Here is a 22,481-nt window from a genome sequence, read left to right as displayed (position 1 = left end):
AATATGTCTCTGTTGTTACTATTACTCCTTTTGCATTGGAATGGAATGCAGTTTTCTCCACATTATAGACCTAAAATTTCATCAGTGTTTATGGAAACCAGTGGTCATGCATTACCCTACTCTTTTTTGAGATGTTAGCCAGCTTTAACACCATATTATCTAACAGTGTGGTGATTCCACTGCCACCATAAAAACTTTCCCTCAGGTGCAAAACACTGGGCTTCACCAAGAAACAATTCAGGTAGTTCAAGGTAACAGATGAAACAGAGGGGGAATTTGTCCTCCATATTCAACATAACAGATGATAGGAAGAAGCAGCCTGAATTTTGTAAAGACCTTACCCTCTCTTAAGAATGTCTATGCCCACTTCAAGAAAGATAATAAAGCATCATACATTGATCTCTACGCTTTAGTCTCTCCTATATGTTTTCCTTTAAACAAAGAATGATCTTCAAATGTGGAATAAATTAGAAACAGGGGAGAAGCATATAAATGCAAAAATTAGGCTACATTAATAATTATTATTATATTGTATGGAACAATTACTATGTGCTAAAAACTCTGCATAGATTTCAGAGTAAAAGGTTTCACTCTAATGCACACAATGGTACCATGCAGTAGATGATTTCTTCATTTTTTACTTAAGGAAACAAGAGTTTAAGAGCTGAAAATTACTTGCCTAAGGTTATGCTATTGATAAGTAAAGGAGCTGAAAATTTAAGTCAGACTTCTGTGCTCTTTATCACTATGTTATTACTATCTGTGCCTCCTATAAAATGTCAGGAGTATAGTGTGGTTTGACTTCAAGCCCTCTCTTTTTTTTAAGTGAGCATAAGCCTTCAAGAAAAGAACCCTGAAACAGGCTGGATGATGTTAGACTAGTTCAAGTCTTGTAGTCATTCCTTTCCGGTTCCCAGGCAGGCTGCATTCAACTCCTAACTAGTATTTGATGAATGGATTTACTCCCCCTACTTGTTCCCACGTCTTCTTTTGCTTATTCTTCAGTAATGCTTATCACATCACAAAGATACCATGAGGCAGAGAGACCCCAGGTATGAGGTGGTGAGACAAAAGGAAAAGAATGACTAGTACTTCACCAAGAGAGACTTCAACCATGCTGTTTTATGCAAATTTTAAAACTAACAAACAAAGCATTTCGCTATTATTGGCAATGCCCCACAATGTGCACATCATAGGCTTGTGTTTAATGGTACAGCCATTTCTTCCCAAGTTTAATATCTTGTTGTTCTTTTAATAGGGAAAATCAAGCACACAACAGATTCTAGGCAACATTTTTTTTTTTTTTTTTTTTTTTTTTTTTTTTTTATGGAGCAGAAAGCAGGTCAATTTCGGCATCTGAAATAACTTATTTTCTGATGTATCAAAAGGAATTCAAAAATTTCCCTCTCTCTACCCCAAAATGCCTTACAGCATGAACTTCAAAAGGAGTGTTGAATCTATAGATAATGTTTTAAAATATTTGTCATGTATAGTTTTTAAATTAATTCACATTTATGTGTATTAATATTTAAAATATGCATGCTAGTATTAACCTATAAGGATTAGTAATATGAAGTTTTTAATAAGGAAAAGATCATTAAGGAAATTGCCACTTGTGGTAACATAAAAATAAATACTTATATGGCAATAATTTGTACTTTCAATTAACATCAAGTTATGTAATTTTAAAAAAATGTATTTTCTAAAAAATTGCCTATAGGTTAACATTTATTTTGTCTTTTCTATTGAATATTACTGACTTCCTATCCAATGATATATCTTTTAGTTGTTTATATTCACCTAAACAGCTTCTGATATTCCCATGCAGTATTTTTATTGTAACCTGGTAAACTTGCCTTAGCAACATAGCTCTACATTCTCCCATTCCTATAATCCCCTAAGGATCTTCATACCCTTAGGAACAAAGGTATCCTAGTCCTGCACCTTAGCATATAGCTAGGTGCTCTATATCACAGAATCCTATGGGAAGTGTAGTTTACCACATTAGCCATATGAACTCAGGAGTTCTAAGACCCCGTGGCTCCTATAAAGCATAGACAGCTTTATTTGTACAACACAGTTGGCATTTCCCATGAGCTAAGTAAAAGCTCAAATGGTATCATAAATTCAAAAAGCCAAGACTTAAATAGGACATGGTTGGTGACCTCCTTCTATCTTACTCGGCTTCCAGCATCATTGTGAATTAAATGCTGAAAAAATATAGAGAATTTTTTTTCAAGGGTTCACATTCAGTAAACATTAGCAAAAAACTAGGCTGTCATCATTTTTCATTTACTAAATGTCATTTCAAGTTGAGAGTTAATTTCCCCCCCAGAAAGCCTGTCAGAATGTCATGTGCATACTCTGTTTGATTTATAGGATTTTGGATCGCTATGTTCAGGAGCAAATTCCTGGTGCCAAAGTTGTGGTGGAGTCCATTGGTGCTCGCCGGCATGGAGATGCCTTTTCTCTAGAAGATTATAGCAAGTGTGACTTGACCGTCTATGCAATCGACCCTCAAACCAATAGAGCCATCGACAGAAAAGAGCTTTTTAAGTAAGTAATTTTATTGTCAGTAATAGTTTTGTAGTTACAATATCAACCATAGATAATCCTGATTTAAAGCTATAAGTACTTAAAGTTTAAAACCCACGAAACTGTTGTTGAAAAGTGACGTCTAAGCAAAAATATTCCAAGACACAATACCTAGGGTCCTCACACCTGCAAGTTTTCAGGTCCAAGCGTGGGATAGAGTGACTTCAGAGGGTCTTTTTTCCTTTTGGCATCAGAAGGTCCATTATACTTATGAACAAGTGGCCGTTTATTGAGATCAACGCACATCAGTTCCCACTCTTGCTCCAAGGCCCCGGATGTTTAGGAAGCAAGTACAGATTCTTTCTTAAAGAGGCAATTTGCCTTCAACATTATCAGGTTTACATTTTAAGAACAAATCTTGCTTTCTTCAAGATCTTACTGAATCAGCAAAAATTAGTATCTGATTTTTCCCTGTACTTGAGGTGGGGGGTTAATTACTTCCATCTAAGGCCATACCCTATGTTATATTTTATCCTGATGTGAACTTGAATATTTGAGTTATAAATCCTAAAAACAAAGAAAATGTGGAATCTGAAACAAAATGCTACTACATATTCTTCCTTGGAAGTTATTACAGAACAGTTTAATATTTTTTTAGTGTTAGCTTCTGCTTTAATCTAGTGACACCTAGTGTCCAACAGATTCTTAAAATGTAGTTCTTACCTAAATTCAAACACATTTTTAGTTGAAAAATATATATTGATATATGGTCATATGTATATATTCACTTATTTTAGGTCTGTGTGTTCATAAGTACATGTTTCAATATTCATAATTTCATTTATTTCTCTTTATATACACTAAATAACATACAGAAATATCTGCATATACAAATTTGCATATATATTCATATGTGGGTAAATTTATTTAGTAAATATCTATCCATTTGTTTATTAAAACACATAAATTTAAAAATTAAGATGCTATTAAATCACTATTTCATTGTTTCTAAAATAGGAACAATGAAACTTTGTTGATGAACAGATTTAAAATAAACTACATTCAGGACAGATTATATTAGTTTTATTAGTTTAAAATAAAACTAATTTTTTTTAAAAGAGCACATACAGTTTTAGCTTGTGTACCTTACTTATATAACCAGCCTGTTTAACACTAATCTCTCCAGATGGTAAATGAGAGATGAAGAAGATAGAGAAAGCCTGTCTATGCTACAAACCATGTTTAAAATATAGTGTTTAACCATATTTATACTTTATAATAGAATCTGACTATCAAACTCTGATAAAACTTCTTTCAGCTTCCTAAGTCCAAAAAAAAAATAACCTTAAATTTAGAATACTGAAAATTCAATTAGATTAAAAACTAATTATTAGAATCTAGTTAAAATAATTTTTTTATTGTACAGATAAAACAGTGGTCTACCTGACTTGCTTTATTAAGCAAATCAACCTTATCTAAGTGGAATGTGTGTGGGCAGATGTGTTAACCATTGTCCATTCTATAAACCTGTTTTAGGGACCCAGATTGTGTACCTACTAGGGAAATAGGCAGCTGCCCCTCTACTGTTTAGGTGTTTCTGTGAAGGTACAGAGTACCTTCTCCTGCTCACCTTCCCTTTTATTTCTATATCAACATGTACATTATAACACCAGCATCATCATGGTAAAGTGCAGGGTAGACTGCTGGTGAACACATGGTACTTTGAAAGCTGTGTCTCACACAAGTAAATGTAGAAGGAATACATGTTGGTACGTGATCCATCAGTTGACTGAATCAGAAGACATGCAATTTGGTTTAGGAATTTATCTCATCTTAGGAACAGAGCAGTGATCAATTAATATTGGCAAGATCCTGGGATGAGATGTGTTTGCCTCACCCTTTTAAGCAGCAACTAAGTAAACTGAGAAAAAGAGAATGTCACATTTCTTCATGTTGTTGAATTTAACAGATCTATTTACTTTCTAGGATGAGTAAGCAGAGGGGAAAATGGAATCAGTAATAAATGCTGAAAAACAAAGAAAAGCACATAATATACTGATGACTGGGAGACTATATATCCCTGGAAATTTCTCCTACTGGAACCATTGGAAATAATTTAACATTTTTAGTGGAAAGCAAGATGGTAGGAGATTGTGAAATGGTGTATGTATTTTACATGCCCTTCCCCTTCCCCTCTTTCTGCTAAAAGAACTGCAGGAGACAATGGAGAGAATTCATTCCTCTCCTACAACAGGCCAAGTAGAGTGTGCCATTCCTCCGCTCACACTGACCAGGTTTGGGTTAGCACACATTCCAGGGAGAACCAATTAAATTATTTATTCAGAGATTAATGTATTTTTAGGAGATAGTAGAATTCTTAGTCCTGAAATCAGAAAAAGTATAAAACAAAACCCTGAAGTTTCTTGGGGCCAATTTTCCCACTTCAGGGTGAAAATCTAAAATCCACTGAGAGTCTGGATTCAACGTTGCTGAAAAAGAGAAATCATCTGAAAAATAATTTGTCTGCGTGAAGTATATGCCTGAGAAGTTCATAGCATATTAACAATAAGATAAGAAAAGATATAAAAATCATGAAGAGATCAGAATCTATTTAGAGGTCAATTAAGATACAACCTGATAATTGCAGGTAAAAATTGCAATAGTTATCACAGAATTAAAAACTGAAAATACAACTAAGAGATTTTATTCTAGTACAGGCAAAATCAATGAAAAGGCTCTCAAGTGTCCTTCAAAAGTATCTAAATGTGCTTTAAAACCATTGAAACAGAAACGAAAATTACTGGTTATAAAGTAATAAAATTAGATAAGCTTTACACATTCCACCTGCCTGTAAAATATCAAAGACAAATCAAATTTATAAAATTTTAAGGAAAAATATTGATTCAATAATGTTTTACCTAGGCAAGTTGTTTTGCATGTATAAAGCAAAAAGAAAAATACTATAAATCAGATATGGATTCAACAACAATCAACTCTTCTGGTAAAAAATTAAAAATTTACCTAAATTGGTAAATAAACCAAAATAAATATATTAAAAAATGAGCTGTTTTAGTGTAAAAAGACTGAGATCTTCCTTTAGGTGATTGGATATTAAATCAGGAATCCAAAAGAATTGTTATTTCTCAATGGATTCTGCATAATAGGGGTACAGTTTTCTTTGCAGTTAATGGTCTTACTCTCATTCTGACCTTTCTGTTTCTAATAAATATAGTATTTCCTTTGAAATAACTCTAGATCTACACTTCATTTGGAATTTATTACTTTCTCTGATAAATAGTTGAAACAAAAAGTTTTAGCATTCCATCCTATTCTAGTACTTGGAACAATAAACCTTTATTATATTATTTTAGCATGTATAAAAATAACCTAGGTAAATTGCTATAGAGTATATTGTTTATCTACAAAAACATATTTATAAAAAAATCCTAGTTGCTTTATATTATAGTAAGGAAACAAATTAAAATAGGTGTATCTTAAAACTAAAATTGAATTATCTAATCCATTAGGTTTATTAAATAGGGAAGACTAAGAATGTGGAATTCCTATGTGATGGCAGCCATCTCTCTATTTTTTTTCTATATGGAATCTTTCTGAGCAATGTATTAACTAGATTTAAAATCAGCAAAATCACTCAGAAAATTAGAATAAAATGTGTCAAATAGTATAAAATGTACAAGTTTGACATCTTTGATTACCATTTAATGGTGAAATGTGAACCCATTTTCATTTCTTTTTTCACATTTCTTTGTATTTTTCATATTTTATTTTTTTAAATAATGTGTTTTATTTTTTTTGCACATTTTTTCCATTGATTTTTTTATTAAGGTATTACATGTGTACATATCTTCCCATTGCACCCCCACCCTACTCCCATACATGCCCTCACCCCCCAATGTCTTGTGTCCATTGGTTATGCTTATATGCATGCATACATGTCCTTCGGTTGATCTCTTATCTCCCCTACCTCTCCCTAACCTTCCCGCTGTAATTTGACAGTCTGTTTGATGCTTTACTGCCTCTATATCTATCTTTTTGTTCATCAGTTTATAATGTTTTTTATTATCCACAAATGAGTGAGATCATGTGGTATTTTTCTTTCATTGACTGGCTTATTTCACTTAGCATAATGCTCTCCAGTTCCATCCATGTTGTTGCAAATGGTAGGAATTTCTTCTTTTTTAGCGCAGCGTAGTATTCCATTGTGTAGATGTAGCATAGTTTTCTGATCCAGTCATCTGCTGATGGGCACCTAGGCTGTTTCCAAATCTTAGCTATTGTAAATTGTGCTGCTATGAACATAGTGGTGCATATATCCTTTCTGATTGGTGTTTCTAGTTTCTTAGGATATATTCCTAGGAGTGGGATCACTGGGTCAAATGGGAGATCCATTTTCAGTTTTTTGAGGAAACTCCATACTGTTCTCCACAGTGGCTGTACCAGTCTGCATTCCCACCAGCAGTGCACGAGGGTTCCTTTTTCTCCACATCCTCGCCAGCACTTGTCATTTGTTGATTTGTTGATGATAGCCATTCTGAAAGGTTTAAGATGGTACTGCATTGTCTTTTTGATTTGCATCTCTCGGATAATTAGTGACTTTGAGCATGTTTTCATATGTCTCTTGGCCTTCCTTCTGTCTTCTTTCAAAAAGATTCTATTTAGGTCCGCTGCCCATTTTTTTATTTGATCATTTATTTCCCTTTTATTAAGTTGTATAAGTTCCCTGCAGATGTTGGAGATTAAACCTTTATTAGTGATAACATTTGCAAATACGTTCTCCCATACAGTGGGCTTCCTTGTTGTTTTGTTGATTGTTTCTTTTGCTGTGCAGAAGCTTTTTATTTTGATGTAGTCCTATTTGTTTATTTTCTCTTTAGTTTCCATTGCCCTAGGAGCAGTATCAGTGAAGAAATTGCTTCGTCATATGTCTGAGATTTCTCTGCCTGTGGATACTTCTAGTATTTTTATGGTTTCCCATCTTATGTTTAAGTCCTTTATCCATTTTGAGTTTATTTTTGTGTATGGTGTAAGTTGGTGATCTAGTTTCATTTTTTTGCATCTATCTGTCCAATTTTCCCAACACCATTTATTGAAGAGACTGTCTTGACTCCATTGTATGTTCATGCCTCCTTTGTCAAATATTAATTGAGCATAGTGGTTTAGGTCAATATCTGGGTTGTCTATTCTATTCCATTGGTCTATATGTCTGTTCTTGTGCCAGTACCAGGCTGTTTTGAGAACAGTGGCTTTGTAATACAGCTTGAAATCTGGTATTGAGATCCCTCCTACATCACATAAACAAATTGAGAGATAAAAACCACATAGTCATATCAATTGATGCAGAAAAAGCATTTGACAAAATCCAACACCCTTTCTTGATAAAAACTCTCAACAAGGTGGGAATAGAAAGATCATACCTCAACATAATAAAAGCCATATATGATAAACCCACAGCCAACATCATACTCAATGGACAAAAACTAAAACCATTTCCCTTAAGAACAGAAACAAGACAGGGATGCCCGCTTTCACCACTCCTGTTCAAAATAGTACTGGAAGTACTAGTCATTGTGATTAGACAAGAAGAAGAAATAAAAGGCATCCAAATTGGAAAAAAAAGAAGTAAAACTGCCCTTATTCGCAGATGACATGATACTGTACATAGAAAACCCTAAAGACTCCATCAAAAAATTATTAGACTTAATAAATGAATTCGGCAATGTAGCAGGATACAAAATTAATGCCAAGAAATCTATGGCATTTCTATACACCAACAGTGAACTTACAGAAAGAGAGATTAAGAAAACAATCCCATTTACCATCACACCAAAAAAATTAAGATACCTAGGAATAAACTTAACTAGTAGGTAAAAGACCTGTACTCAGAAAACTACAAGACATTGAAAAAAGAGATAGAGGAAGACATAAATAGATGGAAGAGCATACTGTGTTCATGGATTGGGAGAATCAACATCATCAAAATGTCCATACTACCCAAAGCAATCTATAGATTCAATGCACTCCCCATTAAAATACCAACGGCATATTTCACAGACCTAGAAAGAACTTTCCAAAAATTCATCTGGAATAAAAAAAGACCCTGAATAGCCACAACAATCCTGAGAAAGAAGGACAAAGTATTTTTCACATTTTAAACCAAAGTATGCTATTTTGATATTAAGAAATATATTTATAAATTAATATTTTTGTTTTGCATATCCTCTGTAAAATCACAATTATATAAAATATTTATTAACACTTATAAAAAAGGTTAAGTTTGAGTATACCAAAATGTTAGCTGTGGTTGTCTTTGCATTGTGGGCCTATGAACAGTGTTGCTTTTTGAAATATTTTGTGTTTTCCAATGTTCTATAGTAAGATAGTTGACCTTTATTAATAAAAATAATCAAAAAGAAAAATGCCTAAGACATGTTATAGTTTTATGGTATTAAGGATGCAAATGTTGCATTAATATTATAGGACTTATAAGAGACTTTTTTAATGTTCCCAGGAATTTGGGGGGGGGCAAAAGATACACAGAACAGCTTATTTATTACAATACTAGAGTTCCGATGCATGAAATTCATGCAATAGTAGGCCTTCCTTCCCCTGGCTGCCGGCACTGGCTTACCTCTGGCACCCAGGACCCAGGCTTCCCTCGCAGCCCCGGCTTCGTCCGGAAGGATGTCCGGTCTAATTAGTATATTATGCTTTTATTATTATAGATTCCACCAGAATAACATAATAATGTGAATAATCTCAACATAGTAATATTAAGTTCAATGATATTGATAATGACTTTTCCCAAGCCTGTAAGCATATTAAGGGTCATTGTTATTAATAATGTTGATATGTACATAAATGTGTAATTACTCTTTTTTATTTCTCTTGCTTTTTATGTTTTTTTAATTCATAAGACTCTGAGTTTATGTTTCATTTAAAATATTAGAAGATTTGCAAGAGATTTTATTTTAATATTATTTATTTTACTATCTATTTAACAATAAAGATTCTTGGATGGCAAACTGCTCGATATCAATAAAGACTTTCAACCGCATTATGGGGAAGGAGGACGCATTCTGGAGATCCGGACTCCAGAGGCAGTGACCAGCATTAAGAAGCGAGGAGAAAGTCTGGGCTACACAGAAGGGGCCTTGCTAGCTCTGGCCTTCATCATTATTCTCTGCTGTATCCCTGCCGTCTTGGTGGTTTTGGTCAGCTACAGACAGTAAGTATTCATGGATGCTCAATGTTCGGTGAGAATATTGGGAAATGGGTTAAGAACAGAGGTAGCCCTGTGGGTGCCACAAAATAAAAATAAATAAAAAAGAATAATACATCATTTAAATTGCTGTTATAACAAACACTAAGAAATAATGGTAGAACTGCTATTCATCATTTAAAATACCTACAGGGAAAATTCTTACATATTATTTTACCATTGTCTTTGTTCTCTAACACTGAGAATTTTCTTTTGAGTTAAATAAGAAAAGATCATTCCAATCTTAAAGTTAAAAAGTATGCTTTACATCAAGCTGCTATAGGACTATTTTCAATCACAAAAGTAATGTGAAGAGCAAATATAACACTTAGGTTGATATACGTATTGGAGTTCCATGCATCCTTAACAAATCAATTGTTATGCCATATTTAAAGCCAATGAAACATTTAATACTGGATAAATTGTTTTTAAATTATTAAGCTATCAACCAAATGTTAATAATCATGTTAAATGTAGTTTACATTGTAGCTATCCTGTTTTATTCAACTATTTCCAAAAGAACTTTGTTATATCCTACTAGCAATATTATCATTGAGAAAATTTTATTTGACACACAGTGCAATGATCAAAAACTGGATATTAAACTCAGTGTCTGAAATTAAAAAATTAAGATGCCTAATATTTGAACATTTGTACATTTAATAATTGCATATATGTACCACATCTTCTTGATTCAATCATTTATTAAACGTTTCCATATCTAGGCCACTGTGAATAACCCTGCAGTGAATATAGAGGTGCCTATATCTTCGTGAATAAATGTTTTCAAATTTTTCAGATACAACCAGAAGAGGGTTTGCTGGGTCATATGGTACCTCTATTCTTCATTTTTTTAGGAACCTCCATAGTGGTTGTACACTTCCACCAGAGTTCCTTTTCTCCACACCCTCTCCAACACTTATTATTGTCTTGTTGAATAGCCATTCTATGAGGTGTGAGATGGTATCTCATTGTAGTTTTGATTTGCATTTCCCTGATGGATAGTAAAGTTGACGATCTTTTTTATGTATCTGTTGGCTATTTGAATATAGTTTTGGGAGAAGTGTCTGTTCAAGTGCTCTGTCCATTTTTTAATTAGACTTAGTGTTTGTTGAGTTGTATGAGTTCTATTATATATTTTGGATATCAGCGCCTTGTTGGAGTTGTTGCTTGCAAATATCATCTCCCATCCAGTTGGTTGCCTTTTTGTTTTATTGGAAGTTTCTTTTGCTATGCAGCAGCTTTTTAGTTTGATATAATCCCATTCATTTACTTTGCTTTTACTTCCCTTGCCTTTGGGGTCAAATTCATAAAGTCTTTCTAAGATCAAGATTTATAAGTTTAGTACCCCATGTTCCCTTCTAATAACTTATTCAGATCTTATATAAAGGTCTTTGATACATTTTGGATTAACTTTTGTACATGGGGACAAACTGTTTCATTTTTTTGCATGTGGCTTTCCAATTTTCCCAGCACCATTTACTAAAGAGGCTTGCTTTTTTCCATTGTATTTTTGGCTTCTTTGTCAAAAATTATTTGCCCATATACATAGGTGCTTTATTTCTGGCTTATTATGGGTAAAATACTTGTTTTGTTCATTGATTTTGCTTCTGAGTTTATTAAACTGCCCATCTGTGTGGGGTTGTTTTTGTTTGCTTTTTGCATCTCGTTTAGTTTTTTCAGGACTCAACATTAAGTTATCTATCATTTAAAGCACGTATTTCCATGTCTTTAAATTTATTTTCTCTGGAGACTTTTCATTTTCTTAATGAGTTGCCTCGTTACTTTGGTTATGCATGGTATTTTTTTTTAATTTAATAAATCTTTATTGTTCAGATTATTACATTTGTTTCTCCTTTTTCCCCCCATAGCTCCCCTCCACCCGGTTCCCACCCCACCCTTTGCCCTTACCTCCACCCACACTGTCCTCATCCATAGGTGTACGATTTTTGTCCAGTCTCTTCTTGCACCCCCCCCATTCCCCTTTCCCCCTGAGAATTATCAGTCCACTCCCTTTCTATGCCCCTGATTTTATTATATTCACCAGTTTATTCTGTTCCTCAAATTTTTAATTCAGTTGATTTTTAGGTTCACTTGTTGATAGATATGTATTTGTTGTTCATAATTTTTCTCTTTACTTTTTTCTTCTTCCTCCTCTTAAAGAATACCTTTCAGCATTTCATATAATACTGGTTTGGTGGTGATGAACTCCTTTAGCTTTTTCTTGTCTGTGAAGCTCTTTAACTGACCTTCCATTCTGAATAATAGCTTTGCTGGGTAGAGTAGTCTTGGTTGTAGGTTCTTGCTGTTCATCACTTTGAATATTTCTTGCCACTCCCTTCTGGCCTGCATAGTTTCTGTTGAGAAATCAGCTGACAGTCGTATGGGTGCTCCCTTGTAGGTAATTAACTGTTTTTCTCTTGCTGCTTTTAATATTCTCTCTTTGTCTTTTGCTCTTGGCATTTTAATTATGATGTGTCTTGGTGTGGTCCTCTTTGGATTCCTTTTGTTTGGGGTTCTGTGCGCTTCCTGGACTTGTAAGTCTATTTCTTTCACCAGGTCGGGGAAGTTTTCTGTCATTATTTCTTCCAATAGGTTTTCAGTATCTTGCTCTCTCTCTTCTTCTGGCACCCCCATAATTCTGATGTTGGTATGCTTAAAGTTGTCCCAGAGGCTTCTTACACTATCTTCAACTTTTTGAATTCTTTTTTCTTTTTTTTGCTTTTCCGGTTGAGTGTTTTTTGCTTCTTTGTATTTCAAATCTTTGACTTGATTCTTGCGTTCCTCTAGTTTGCTGTTGGGTCTCTGTATAATATTTTTTATTTCAGTCAGTGTATATTTAATTTCTAGTTGGTCCTTTTTCATATCTTCGAGGGTCTTGTTGTATTTATCGGCCTTTTCTAGGATATTCTTGAAGAGCCTTATAACCGTGGTTTTGAATTCTATATCCAGCCGTTTGTTTTCCTCCATTTCTTTCGTTTGTGATCTGTTTCTTCGTCTCCCCATTTTTCACTGCTTTGCTGAGTTGGTAGAGTAGCTTTGTGTGCTAGGTTTCCTATATGGCCCATTGGGTCGGCCTCCCCAGTTAACCTGAGGTGGACACTCTTGGTGCACCCCTTTGTGGACTGTGTGTACAGCCTTGTTGTAGTTAAGTCTTGATTGTTGTTGGTATCACGGGGAGGAATTGACCTGCAGGCCAGTTGGCTGTGAGGATCAGCTGTGTCTATGCTGGGAGAAGTTCGGTGCTGGAGACAGCCTTATAGGATTAGCCTTGCCAGATTGCAAAAGCCTTTGTGCTCATCTTGGAAGGGGTGGAGTCTCAGGGCGGGGCAGACAGTCTCGGCTTCCCGTCAGCCCTGCCCTTGGGCGGGTCTCCAGACCTCTGCCTTCCGAGGTTCCCGAGTTTCCTGAGTTTCCGCCTTACAGTCCAGATTTCCCCGGTAAGAGCGTGGGTCCCCAGGGCTCGCCCGGATCTGCGGTTCAGTGCAGTCAGGAGCCTCTGACTCCCCTCTGCCAGGGATAGCCCGTGGCAACCTCCACAGTCAGTCTTTGTGTGCACTCACGCCTCCAGACCCCTGCCCCTGCCGCCGTGGCTCCCGAGTCTCCGTGTGCCTTTCTCTCTGACAGTCCAAACTCCCCCTGTATGAGCCTGGGTCCACAGGGTTTCGCCCGGAACTGAGGTTCACTGCAGTCGGAACTGGGGTTCAGTGCAGTCGGGGGCTTCTTTCCCCCTTCCGCCAGAGAAAGCCAGCCAGGCACTCCACCGCCCTTCCTCTCTGTGCGCGCGTGTCTCCGTACCTCTGCTCTTTGCTGCTCCTTCTCCCTGAGATTTCCTCTTTCCTTCTAGTTGTAGAATTTCCACTCAGCCAGCTTTCCTGTGGTTCTGGATGGTGTCTGTTCTATCTTTTAGTTGTAGTTTTGAAATTGTTGTGCGGGGCAGCAGTTTAGGTGCTTACCTATGCCGCCATCTTGGTTTCTCTCTCTATGCATGGTATTTGATGGGTTCCTTCTCTATCTAGACACCTATGTCTGAGTGGCATTTCTCTAGTAGACTGATAAACAGTGTTTCTATTGTTTTTCAGTAGATGTTGTTGAACCACATGTTTCTGCACTTCTCTGCCTGTTCAGATCTCTGTCAAATGGTGGAAAATGACATGTGTTCCCTGGGAAAATGGGCGCCTCTCCTGAGAAACAGTCACCCAGGTCTTAGGCACCCAGCCTCACAGGGGAATGCTGTGGGTGATGGGGGTCCAAATCTGTAAAATCTGAGTGCTTTCCCTTGCAGCCAGATCCTGCCGGCAGTGCAGCCATTATGTGTGGGTATGGGTGAGATGGGGGAACCCAGCACCTCCTTTGTTGCTTTTCCTTCCTAGCAGTGGCAATGAACGAACACCTGTGTCATTCCCCGCCTCCCCCCATGCCTCCACCTGATCCTGGAATGCGTTGTAGATTGTGCCCTCTCCTCGGGGAAGAAGTGTTTCTGTAGTACCAGTTCTGGTGTTGGCAGATAATGTGCCCTGCAACCTGACACAAAGGTGAAGGGAGCGAAGCTCTGGGAGGTTAAAGGACGGTGGCCCGGCTCCCTAGCTTTGTTTTTCTGTCTGGAATGCCACTTTCAGACAACGGTGGCCACACTTTTGTGCTTCCTCTCTGCCTGGGTCACGGGCTCAGCTGCAGCTAGCACTGTCCACTCCTGTAGGAATGCTCACCAAATCTCTTTGCTCTTCCCAGCTAAAGGGGGGACCAACAACAACCTGATCCCTCCCCTCTCCAGACCGAGCCCGCAGTGAGCTCCATGCCGCAGGGCTGCATCCATGGCTCATTGAGCCCCTCTCCCTTGCTGCCTGTCCAGTTCAACCCCACTTGCGCACCTTTATGTTTCAATATGCAGATCTCTCAAGTGTTTGTGTGTTGAGCAGGGAATTCTTTGTTGAAACTTAAAGGGGAGAGACGAAGGGGATCCCTCACACCATTATTCCTCTGAATTCATTCCTCAACTCTCTATTCCTTTCACAGTCTTCAAGCACAGTAAACCAAGGAGCTAATTATAAAGATCAGATCATTTTTAATATTTCCCTATCTAAGTTGAAATTCACAAACCCTTATTTTAATACAATTTTTCTTATTCAATTTAGTTCATTTCTTTGTTTTGTCTAATAAATATTTTAACAGTTTATATGACTATGACAGTAATATTAAAGTGCTCACCATTTTCACTTTCTGAATTGAAAGTTTCTGTACTATGTCATTAAATCTGTGTCAGAGTCTGACCAGTAAATTATTCATAATTTAGAATAAATCAAATATTAGAATATTATGAATGCAATATGTTTAATGTAACTTTCTCTCTTTTTCTTCTTACCCATTGCTTTCCCAAACAGGTTTAAAGTGTAAGTATGATGGCTAATATATTGCTCATAATTTTATGTAATATGAAAAGAGAAGCCCCAGAGAATACTTTTAAAGTAGTCAACCTGCCCCAAACCATATTTTGTCTGCTTTGTATTTGCAGTAGGTATATGATTTTTAGTTCAAATTTCCTTGTGGTTTGTATACATAGAATTGAGCTGGTGTTACACAATTAGATGTATCTGGAGGAAATGTGAAAAAGAAAGTTTGCTTGGATAGCTTCTACCCTTGATATCTTGGTTTTGATGAAGGAATTAGGAATCAGTGTGCAAGACAGTAAAAAAGAATAGCCTTGCTCTAATGCAAGAATGACAGGCTTTCCTAGGTAGCTAAAGGAAGAAGAGCTAACCAAATCTCCCTCCTATACAGCCTCTGTAAACTAATGTCAAAAATATTTCAAGTAATTTTAAATAAAATTATTCTTAAATTGGTGAAAGATAAAACACAATTACGTATCTTCTATCTGCCTCACATTATGAAAGAGATCCATTAAACAACTACCAGTTGTCAATCACATTCTTATGTTTTGCTCTCTCCCTTTAATATTATCATTTAACTTTACAGATATTTCAAATGAATTCTATCTGTTATCAAGGGGTAAATATTTTCAAGAACTCAGAGAGTATTTGTGAATATCCTGTGGGGATACTTTTGTAATTATATCCGTTTGTAAGTTCAAAGACTTGTATAAAAGTTTTGTTTCGTTTTACTGGGTAGTTTCCCTGATGACTAACTGTACATTATTGTTAAAAGTCAGCCTATTGCTAAGCATATGATTTCTAAAATAGTTTTACAAAAACATGCTTACTTTACTAAAGACGCCAAGCTGAATGCACCAAGACAGCACGCCTGCAAGCTGCTGCTGCCGCGATGCCCCCTCCCAAGCCAGCAGCTCCTGCCCCTGCCCCAGCGGCCGCCCCTCCAGCACCGCCACCTCCGGGTGCACATCTCTATGAAGAAGTTGGGGACAGCACAATGTAAGTAGAACTTTCAGGACCTTTAGAAGTAAATGCGTTGTCACTGATGTTGTGTGGTGAGTATTTAGTTTCAATTTGATGTGAAAAATGCAATTTGCAGTCTACTTTCTTAGATTTTTTTAAAACAGGAAATTGTTAAAACACAAATAACCAAAAAATATTTTTAAAAACTGAGACAGAGAAAGAAGTATTCAATATGAGGAGGCATTTGCAGACGAAAAGCTTGAGCATTATATTTAGTCTCAAATAGATTCTGAAAGAAGTGTTTGTCATAGAAAATGAGAATACAGCACTATCATAATAAAGTAATTCCTGATTTGGTAGCAAAAGCCAACTCCTGCTTGGTGACATAAAACAATTCTATTGTCTAAAGTCATAGACTTTTCTAACATACTATTTTACAATGTGATAAAATGGAATAGCTGAACTCTGAATTAAAGTAAATAATTAAATATTAAATAACCAAATCACTTTTAGAAGATTACTTTATCATATTCTTCTCAAAAGAGACTGTTGTAATAGGTTAATATTTCCTCTAGACTATTTGCAAATGCTAAGCAATATTAAATCATTATTTTTGAAAGAGACTTTTAAATTGTTTTTAAAAGACTATACAGGTCTTCCTATAAGGTTGCATGCTCAAAACCTGATCCCATTGGAGATTTTTAACTTGACTATATTTTTAAAATTCAAGAGTAACTTTCTGGATGCAAAATAACTAAGGATATTATAAAATGTTGAATATGATAAAATTAAATCCAGAAAACCTTTTATTAACTGGAATTGGTTCAAGTTGAGGTTCTTAAACACATTCTACTGTTACATTTTTAGCATTTACTAGTAGGAATAAAGCAAGCCTCAAATATTGTAAAACTTACCTTTTAATGGGAAAACCATTTTTAAACATTTACATCAATATTATTTGCCATATTAATACAATTACACAAGGTTATATTAAGAATAGTTTTTAAAATGTTAACTGTATTAATGTTGTATAATGCTAAAATTAAAACATTTTAATGCTGTTATTCTATTTCTAAAATAATAATAGAGGAGTTATGCCTTAAATATATTTTTTTTCATAAGTTGAACACATGGTCTCATTGGTGAATGTAGGAATTGAGCCAATATGATTTGATTAACCATCTTTCTCTAGCAAAAATGTTTAGAAACTAAAAAAAGATTGAGATATAAACTTAAGTGTGTTTTATATGAAATTAGTAAGGGATATATATCCATTTTTATTTAACGAATGCAGGTATACAATAACATCATCTGAAATCAATATAGTTTAATGGTGATAATTTTCAAATAGCAACACTTAAGGGCTGTTTTTATTTGAAAAATTATTATTGACATATTAGAGGATTTTACTATTCTAATATATATTTATTGAAGTATTTTAAGTTCTACAATTTAATTATCTTTAACCAATTTTTAAATCATCTAAACTTTTTACAAGGATTCTAATCATAAGTTACTAGAAAAATGAATTATAGACAAATGTTTTTAAAACTATCAAAGGTCATTTCCTAGAAAAATTTCATGATTAATAATTTCATGTAGATTCAGTAATTACTCTGTAATAGTCATTAAGAGTATAGTATTTGTATACTTACTTTCAAAAAATACTGTGTCTTATTTATAAATCAGTGTGGACCTATTGTTCAGGTAGAACATAGATATAATTTTTAGAATCTTATTTAAATTTTCTGTTTTAAGAGTGAAATCATTCATGTTTAGTAGAAGTGAATTTTACCTATGTTTACAAGATAGCTAGATATAATTTTATGTGATAAGATAACCAAGTAAATTCCCTATGATTTTATCTAGAACATTAGATATTATTCTAATGAATAAATACAAAGAAAATAGAAAAACATGCATTTTCTTTTTTGGATATACTTATTAAGTGCTTAAGTCTAGTTCCTGTTAGTATTTTCATAAACATTTCAAATTAACTATAGTTAAAACTTCTTTTTTTCTGTCACATGTTTTCTCTTTCTTACCTGTGGATACATAGGCATAAGTAAGTAAATAATATTATTCTAATTCAAAGGCATTAAAAAAGGATGCAATCAAATAGATCAAGTACTGTTTTATTCTATCAACAGTAATCTTCATCTTTTACTGTGGAGCCATTTTCTTTAAAATAGAAGTCATGAGTTTAAAGATATCAAAAGTAGTGTTTCTACTGATAGTACCTGTGTCTACTAAGAGGAGTTTCAAAGTTCTCCTTGCTTTTAATTTGTTATATGTATATATATTATATTTCAATCAAGTGATATCATTATAAAATTGTTTCCAAGAAAAATTAATCCAAGAACAGATCTACACAAAAACATCTGCTATATAATGTCAAACCCATTTTTAAAAAAGGACTTTTTAAGATTAAGTGTTTCCTGTCTGTTTAATCTATGTTGTCTGCACTTTCCAAATTATTCAGGTGTTCCTGGTACCCTAAGTCCACCTGTGAGAATCCTTCCTTGCAGCTTGTATCTTTATAAAGTGTCACAATAACAACTTTGGCTTTATATAGCATTTTATTGATTCACATGTCATCTTAATTTTTCAGTGTGGCTATTTTATTCAAAATATTTCTCTTTTAACTTCTATGTGGGGAAATAGTAAGCAGTAACAAAAATAAATCTGTCACTCTGAACTTTTGAGCAAAGGGTCCCAATGTTTTCATCCTAGTGCCCTTTGACTTACTCAATTTTATTTATGATGAACAGCACGATGACTCAGTTCCATATATGAGAACATTTTCCAGTGATATCAAAACTATATTTTATGAACATAATTTTTTTCAGTAAAATGAGTCTTGACTAAAATTTGACCCAGGTCATGTTCAAAAGAAATATCAACAGTCCCTCTCTTGTTTCTAAAATATATGTTTTTAAACTGATTAAGCAAAACTTAAGTAGAAGAAAATAATCCCTGTCAAGATTCTGATGTAAACTCAATTTCTCAATTGTGATTTTGAAATCTGCTGCAAGAGAAATTCTCTCACTTGTGCTTGGGGATTTTAATTCTCTGAATCTGGAGAATAGGAAAAACATTTCTGTATTCTCTTGCAGGGATTTATCTCAGCAAAGGAAGTACTTTTAGCTCCAGGACAGAATTACTGAGATGAGAGATAATGGACAGTTATGAATCAGATACAGCCAAGAATCCTTTCCCCAAAACGGTTAGCTCTGAGCATCCTCAACCAAGGCAAAGGACATGAAACCATTAACCAAAATGACAGTCTGCAATTTTGGAGAATTATGATTTATACATGAGAGAACTGTTATGTGTGGTCATGGATACTTGGCTGTATCAAAATAGTTGGGGGGAAAAATCAATGTACAGATTGATACATTTTGGCAAAAAAAAATGAATATTTCTTATGCTACTCACAGCTCTCAAGCTTTTCTGTCCTGTCTTTTTGAGAACAGGGACATGAAAGCAATGTTTTGCTTCAATAGATTAGTGTTATTTGGCATTTTATATTTTGAAGTCGTAATGAGAACCATAAAAACATCTTTCTCATGAAAGCTATGGCACAACCTGTTTCCTTACATTTCATTATCTTCTTTTCTTTCAAGTCTTTACCTTCTCTACCATTTCCAACAAAGCAGGGGAAGTCAGTCAGTCTCAGAAGACAAGAAACAACAGCACTTGACGATGCCCTTTTCTTCCAATACTGTTGAGGCTCACGAGCAGGCTTATGTAGAAGGATCCCTAAAGAACAGCCAGCCCATGTCTGCAAGAAAATGCACATTGATATCTGATGAGGATGCCTTAAATACCCACAATACCCTTTATAAGGAAAATGTAGATCAAAGATCAACAAATTCAGACTTTTCACTAAGAACAGATTCTATGGGCTCTATTTTACCAAGAGCTCAAGCCAAGAATGAGTCTCTGAGGGGCCCACGAAAAAAGATTCAAAGGATATGGAATCAGACGTTCTGTTTACCTAAGAGACCAAAATGGGAACTTCCCAATAGACCGGAAACCATAGATCTGGATCAGTGGCAAAGCAACAGGCAGAAAGCGGAAAATGAAAGCACTGAGCCGTATCCACACAAAAGAGGTAGCAGTAATCCCTTGCTCATAGCTGAAGATACAAGTGTAACAGACAAAGAGGCACGGCAAGGTGAATCACTGATTATGCAAGGCACAGAACAGCTGAAATCTCTATCTTCAGACTCTTCATTTTCTTCCCCTTGGTCTCATTCCACATTCTCTACTCTGCCAACTGTCTCAAGAACTGTGGAACTTAGATCAGAATCTAATGTCATCATCTCTCCTGCTGACTGTTCCTTGGAACTTTCTCCTTCAATGTCGTGCGTTTTAAATGCTCCGTTCTTTAGGAGAGAGACACCCACTTGTATGTTGACTATTGAAACCAAGAGGAACATTTTTGAAAATCCTCCCCACCCACCAAACATCTCTCCTCCTCCCTTCCCTCCTCCCCTCCCTCCTCCTCTTATTCTTACTCCTTTTGCTCTTTCCTGTCCCTCTTCCCCTCCTTCTAGTCCTTCTCCTGTTCCTCCACTTCTTCCACTTTCTGTTCCCCCTTCTCCTCCTCTATCTCTTCTCCCTTCACATCCTTCTCTTCCTCCACCACCTCCCCCTTTTCCTTCTCCACTCCCTCCAACTTCAGGTTTGTCCACTAAGTGTGTTTCTATACCAGCTGTTAAACGCACCGTCAATGTGACACCAGCCAAGGAAATACAGTCCTCTGTGGGACAGCTATCAACATCAACAACAGTGTGCAATGCAGGTCCTCAAAGAGAACCAAAAGGAATCCTCAAACATGTTAAAAACTTAGCAGAACTTGAAAAGTCAGTAGCTAATATGTACAGTCATATAGAAAAAAACTATCCCCCAACACACATTCCAAAACTTGAAATTAATTACCCTTCAGAGATGACAAAAATGGAAATAACATCTGGACAAAACCAGGAGGATTTGCACAATATTGTCGAGGAATTTGAAAAACAATCTCACACTCAATCTACTTCACTGTAATGTTGCTTTTCCTGTTTTAACTGAACAACTCTTTTGAACATAGTCTTCGAGTGGAGGCAAATTTGAACATTAAAGAAGATTCCATTCTCTTCCCTAAACTCAATGCAATATTGTTTTTTCCTCACTTTTAATTTAAAATATTAACCTCATCATTACTAACTCATAGATTTACCTTAATTTTCTTAACTACGAAGTAGCATTATTTGTCTACATTTATTTAAAAAGTAAGTAATTTCAATCTATTTTTTAATGGGACTATATGGGCATGAAAGTTAGATATCCAATTTAAAACAATGACTTGTTTATCATGTTAATGCAGTAACTTTTACTTTTCACCATAGTTTTATATGAGTGCTCCAAGAAAAAAGCAGATTGTTACAAAGAAGCTAAAAAATATCATAGGTTCTGTAATTTCCCTGAAGCTTTTGCATTTGGTAAGAAGAAATACTACCAAATTAAATGTTATTTATCTTAAAACATAGGAGATGACAGACATCATGGTATTCCAAAATAAAACCCAGGTGCTATAAGATGTAGTCATCTATTTTCTTATGAGAACATCCTTTACTCTGGCTTGCTTTTATCTTACTAGTATGCTTATACATTTGATAAACCTTTTACTTTTTTTCAATTGCTGTCTTAGCTATTTATTTCTCATTGTGTTTTCGTTTTCCTTCTTTATAATGAAAATAAATCTTGAGTTGTTGACTTTTGTAAGACATTTCATTGTTTCCACAGATGTTTAAAGTGCTCTTTAGTTTCGCTTGTCCACATTATTATATCATCTCTTTAATTATAATTTTATTATGAGGCTCCTTCAAAGAAAATATGTATGTCCTGTTTAATAAAGAAATTTGAATAAGATTCATCAAAAGAAGGTTAAGTAAATGTCTACAAATGCGTATTTAGAATGAATTTAGTCTTTGGTGAAAATTATAAATATTTTTATTAATTTATCAATAATATAAAACATGCTTATCTATTAAAATTTTAGAAGAGGACATTATGGCATAATTCCTAACTATTAATTACTATGGATGAATTATTCAAATTGACTCCATAGTATATAAAAAGTTTAAATAGAAATCAAGAGGAAATATATCTGGTGGACTATTAGCAGTTTTATATAGGCCTTAACTCTTTGTTTTAGGCAAAGAAGACAAAATTTCTGTAGTTTGTAGTGGTTGCTTATGTTAGAATTCAATTTGTTAAATTATTAAAGGCATCAGCTAAGCTAAGTACTACCTTCCTACCTTCTT

The 22,481-nt window shown here is 34.9% G+C and overlaps 1 protein-coding gene across 1 annotated transcript in view; it reads left to right on the top strand.

The window, feature by feature from the left end:
* Positions 1 to 22,481, top strand: part of PCDH15 (protocadherin related 15) — a gene marked incomplete at its 3' end in the record, with an annotated part of 1,266,261 nt that overhangs the window by 1,231,146 nt on the left and 12,634 nt on the right. The window contains exons 33-35 of the mRNA XM_080641959.1: positions 2,380 to 2,556; positions 9,563 to 9,781; positions 16,042 to 16,200. Coding sequence (XP_080498085.1) covers positions 2,380 to 2,556; positions 9,563 to 9,781; positions 16,042 to 16,200 — 555 coding nt within the window. The remainder of the gene's footprint in view (positions 1 to 2,379; positions 2,557 to 9,562; positions 9,782 to 16,041; positions 16,201 to 22,481) is intronic.

This window comes from Plecotus auritus, assembly GCF_963455305.1.
Source record: "Plecotus auritus genome assembly, chromosome: 9".
NCBI classification, from domain to species: domain Eukaryota; kingdom Metazoa; phylum Chordata; class Mammalia; order Chiroptera; family Vespertilionidae; genus Plecotus; species Plecotus auritus.
This window is presented reverse-complemented; position numbering and strand designations above follow the sequence as displayed.